Source organism: Saccoglossus kowalevskii, chromosome 1, assembly GCF_978046115.1.
Source record: "Saccoglossus kowalevskii chromosome 1, keSacKowa6.1, whole genome shotgun sequence".
NCBI classification, from domain to species: Eukaryota; Metazoa; Hemichordata; class Enteropneusta; family Harrimaniidae; genus Saccoglossus; species Saccoglossus kowalevskii.
This window is the reverse complement of record NC_140641.1, coordinates 30,696,346-30,701,697: the sequence shown is the minus strand read 5'-3', so window position 1 is coordinate 30,701,697 and position 5,352 is coordinate 30,696,346. Positions and strand designations below refer to the sequence as shown.

The 5,352-nt window shown below is 37.3% G+C and overlaps 1 protein-coding gene across 1 annotated transcript in view; it reads left to right on the top strand.

Annotated features, from left to right (window-relative positions):
• The first annotated feature begins 280 nt into the window (after positions 1-280).
• Positions 281-5,352, top strand: part of LOC144360035 (importin-5-like) — a 32,239-nt gene continuing 27,167 nt past the window's right edge. The window contains exons 1-4 of the mRNA XM_085500739.1: positions 281-369; positions 2,360-2,440; positions 4,653-4,845; positions 5,226-5,328. Of these exons, the coding sequence (XP_085356865.1) occupies positions 286-369; positions 2,360-2,440; positions 4,653-4,845; positions 5,226-5,328 (461 nt within the window). The 5' untranslated portion in view covers positions 281-285. The remainder of the gene's footprint in view (positions 370-2,359; positions 2,441-4,652; positions 4,846-5,225; positions 5,329-5,352) is intronic.

Here is a 5,352-nt window from a genome sequence, read left to right as displayed (position 1 = left end):
TCGCTTTTTCTCGCCGTCTACCGCGAGAGCGTGATACGTCCTTTTTCCCAGACAAAATAAGAAAGCATGTACAATGTGTTTTTATATTGTCGTCTTAACATTGATATGCATCAACGGGATTTTTAAATAACTTATACTAACTGTTTTGAGCACGATTTTCAGATTGCCAACACTAATAAAAACGACGCGCTTGTGAAAATAAAATTACGAGGCAGGCAAATCCCGCGCCAAATTAAATAGGTCAAAGGTTAACGAACATGAGCATAAGTCAGCAACATTTTCAACATGGCGGAACAGGAGCAGCAGCAGTTCGAAACCTTGTTGGGCAATCTCTTGTCTCCTGATAACAATGTCAGGAAACAAGCTGAGGTGAGAAGCTTAAGTCACTCATCTGAAACGGAGCTGTGACATATGTAAAACTCGTATGTTTATACAGTGGAAACTTTTAATTTTCCGAGCCAAGGGTATTTCGCACACTCGGACCGTCTGATTTCTAATACAATACAATTTTCGATGGTTACTTCTGGGGAATTTTAATAACTTTGATTATTCGAATCCATGTTGATACGATATAAAATACAGGTTTACAATTTGTGCGTGTGTTTGCGGAAGAATTATTGTCCTTGAGCTTGAAGGTCTACAGTGACCACGAGAACTGCGATGTCTGGCTGACAGCCGAACACGGACACATGGCTTATAGTGACATAGACAACACATGTGGATGACAGCTCCGCATGCACGCTATCGAAGTTCGAAATAACTAGTACTTTTGTGTGGATGTGCGATAACATTATCGATGCGTCAAATTTAAACAAAAAAATGTGATTATTTATCTGTGCTCCAAATGGAAACCAGCAAGAACTCTAAAATATAAAATATTTTTTTTTGATGATCATTTTTAATCATTACCATAACTATAAGTTTATTCAATATTTAGTCATCAATAAAAAAAGCTACCCCACCAGTGTACAAGTATGCTACTTGTTGCTAATAACCATGAATTTGTTTCTTTCTATCATACAACCTAAATTCTTAGTGATTAGGTACAATTATTCTATGTTTTACTTCAGTACCATTTGTAAAAAAAACAAAAACAATATAATGCATTTAATTATTTAAACAGACTTTGAAAAAATATGTTGATTTGGGGCATGACCTGTTGTGAGCTTTACCTGTTGGAAATTGAATTATATGTATATGCTAATTACAGTAATTTGCACATCTTTTAACTCATCGTTCTCTGAAACCTACTGAATAGCATTACTTTAGCTCATTCATGATTGTCTTACTCTATCACTGCTTCTTTGCTCATAGGCATGCTAAATCAATGTAAATGTCTGCTCACGAACAATGCCTCGACCTTGATCTATTTCAAAAGAGCACATTAGGGTATTTAATTACTCTGGGAAATGTTCATGAAGCTGTTAATAATGATATTGTTAATGGATGACAACTCAAAATTACTGTGTTTCTAAATATTTATCAGTCTGTACATCATGAACCGCATAACCCTGCTGAACACTGACTGTCACTGGCAAAATTATTTTATAAGTTTTCTACATTTTGAATGACTGTTGAAAACAACTTGAGCAATCACAATGCATTAACAGATGCATAACTTGTGAGTAATGGCCTCAGTATTACCAAATGGCTTCTGTAGCAAATGAAAGTATATTCTTTAGATTTGAATGAAACATGAGCATCTTCCAGGAATAAATGTTTTTTTAAATATTATATAAATTTCCATAAAAAAAAATTCATGCCTTCATGAAATTCTCTAGCATGTAGAGTAAAATCAATTAACTTGTAAAGCTTCCATTCTTTTATGGTTTCATTGAATCGGGACAATTACCTACATTATTGATTATCTACACTGCTAGCAAAACAATAAAGAAGGAGAGCACATTGTTTCTGTGTTTTCATTGCCTAAATGTATGCAGCACTCCATGAATGTCCAAGTACAGTCCTGTTAATATACATTGTGTGTATAAGATGTTTGAATGAAAACATCACATGCACTCAGTGTCTTGAGAAATAAAATAATCTCTGTTCAAAGGCTTATTTTTCTCATTCTTAATTGCTTCATGTTCAGTGTTTGTATCATTTAACAGATCATATAAACTGTCAATAACTGACCAAAATGAGATTAGATTAGGATTGTACCTGGCGTTTGTAAAGTGGCATTCAGTGAATAGAACTCTGCACTGATTCAAGGTGTAATTAAAATATTTTATATCATATTTATTAACACTTTCTTAACATGTTCTTCAAGATTCTTGCAAATTTATGAAACTAATGAAAACATTTTCTTGTGCTTGATCAATTATTGTTCTTATACTTGTGGGTTTTTTTTCTCCAGGCTGCCTATGATACGTTACAGTTTCAAAATAAAGTTGTGTTTCTTCTTCCAGCTATAAAAAATCACAACTCTCCGCCAGAGGTAAGTCACTCAATATTGTCAATATTGTTTCAGTTTCAGTCCGTGCAAAATGTTCGTAAATGTTACCCAAAGAAATGATCCAGGCGCTGTTGTTTCACTTTCTGTTGTTTTTTTGATTTTGCGAATGAAAGCATTTGTCGTAACTGCATAAGTTTCACTGCATCGATGTGCTCTTGACCAGTCAATAAAAAGTTGCATTCCGTCGATTGCGTCAGTCACTGGGACTGCTGGTGTTTGTGCGTTGGGCGGCATGTAATGTTTTCTTTTTCGTTGTTGTCACTTTCAATGTCGTCTTTTTGATTTTCGGCTACAATCTTTACAATCTCGTCCTCAGTGAAAGTCTCTGACCCAATGTCGTTGTCACAGTTGATCCATGCATCAAGTTCGTTCTCGGCAATGACTCCTAATCCTAGATCAACACGGGCCTTGTTGATTTCAGCGGTTATCTCCTCACTTTCGTTGGTACTCACGCCTTGCTCATTGCCATGGTCGCCGACATGAAGTCCATTGTACCAACACCCCGCCACAGTTGATGGTTTGATACGATTCCATGAATCGGCGATCATGAACAATGCGTCCTTAACCGTAAATGTTTTGACGATTTTTTTCAAATTCTTGTCTTCATTGTCTTCATCGACGACGGCACGTAGCATGTTTCGGCGATAATATTTGTTCATAATTGCGATGATACCTTGATCAAGCGGTTGTAGCTTTGAAGTTGTATTTGGCGGTAAAAAAGAACACTTGATGTTACCATCCGGTGATTCTAATTGGCTGCCCTTCAAACTGTGTGAACCGGCGTTGTCAACTAGCAGTATCACGCGCTGTGGGAGTCCCATCCTGGCTAAGTGTGATCGCATCGCCGGTACAAATTCATTCAGAAACCACGATGAAAATAAATCATCAGTCATCTAAGCTATTATTTTGAGATTTATATTTCACTGGAAATGAATTCTTGTCACAGTTTTTAAAACAGCGTGGATTAGCATAACGCCCGATGCAAACAAGTGGCAATTTGTGAGTCCCGGTAGCATTGACGCATGGAAAAATGTTGATGCGGTCTTTTTGAACTTTGTGGCCGGCTGCCTGTTTTTCTTCGTGTGCTGCTAATGTTTTGTCTGGCAAAGCACGCCAAAACAAACCACTCTCATCGGCATTGTACAATTGTTCGAGTTCATAATTTCCTTCTTGTATTATGACCTGCAGTTTATTCTTCGACAACACAGTCATCTACGGACATCGTTTCACCTTGGACACTGAGTTGTCTAATGCCATGCCGATCTTTGAATCGTTGCAACCATCCACTTGATACGGTGTGATCTGACGGGGGTAGCGTTTCATCGGCATGGATTTGCTCGTGCAAACTTGCAGCTTTTTCTTGTAACATCAGACCAGAGATCGGAATTCCCTTCTCACGCTGTTGTGAAAACCACGAAAACACAGCTTGGTCGAGTTGTTCGTCTCTTGCCGGTTTCATAGACTTTCTTTTTAGTGCACTCGCTGTATCACTGTGGCTTATAAATTTGTCGATCATTGGTCGTGCTTTTTTAATGTTCGAAACAGTTGCTCGTCCGATGTTGTATTCTTGTGCCAGCTTTGCTGCTTTCTCTCTTTTATCTTGTCGTTGTAGAATCTCCTTCTTCTGCTCGATGGTTAGTGGTGTATGTTTTCTCTTCATAGATGACATGGTAAAATAGCGTAGAATAGCGTAGGTATAAGTGTAGATCGTACTCGTGACAAAGTCGTTGAGTGAATGATGATATTCCAGAAAATGTTCTCGTTTTAAATCATTGTGCACGTCAGTCATTTTTACCTGTGAATTATTTTATTCACGCTGAGCAAAGGAACCGACTGTGATCAAATGACTGTCCGACACGGACGTGCTAAACACGCGATGATCGAGCATATGTTGGTAACACTACTTTCATCATGGTTAACAAAAGACGTAACTTAGCAAGTCCGTCAAAACAAAGAGGTGACAAGAACCCCATTCTTCAAATCAAACAATGGAGCTAAAAAATGCAGTCTTGTTCCGTAAATAAATTTCATATGGGACTTTGGAAACATGTTCGAATAATCCGTAATTCGGATAATCGAGGTTTGACTGTACTGTGTGAAATCATTTTCATTTCAAAGTTTGAAATCATACGCAGATAAACAGAAAGAAACAACTTTATAAAATTATAGGAGATTTGGTTTTCTTGTCTTGTAGGTTCGTCAGATGGCAGCAGTGTTATTGAGACGACTTGTTGGAGCATCGTTCGATGAATTCTTTCCTGCCATGCCACCTGAATTGCAAAGTGTTTGCAAACAAGAACTTCTGCTATGCGTGCAACAGGAACCGGTTCCTATGGTTAGACGAAAAATTTGTGATGCTGTGGCTGAGTTGGCACGTAATTTAGTCGGTAAGTAAACAAATGTATCATATTTAATGGAATTAAAAAAAAATAGACTGAACAATTTTTGTGTTTGGTATTTTGGGGATGCAGCTTTCTTGTGGTAGCTGTCCAGAGCAGTATATTTTTCAACTCAATTTGCAGTGAAAAGATGGTGTAATTTATGCATCATTAGAAGAAAGGTGTTGAAAGATGCCAGTTTCAGTAGTCTCAATAGTTAAATGAAGTGGTAGACTGTCTCTGTCTCTCAGAAATGGACAAAACTGAGCAATTTCAGAGAGAGTAAATGATAATGCGAACAAGATGGCATACCATCCACTGTCTTTTTTTACTTCTACTTTGCTGCTTTCTCGTCTGTTATATAATACTTATACTGTTGTAACTTTTAGATGATGATGCAAACAACCTGTGGCCTGAAGTGCTCAAATTTCTTTTTGAGTGTGCTACATCGACAGAATCTTCACTCAAAGAATCAGCACTACACATTTTCAAGTAAGTTATGATTGATGGTAAAAT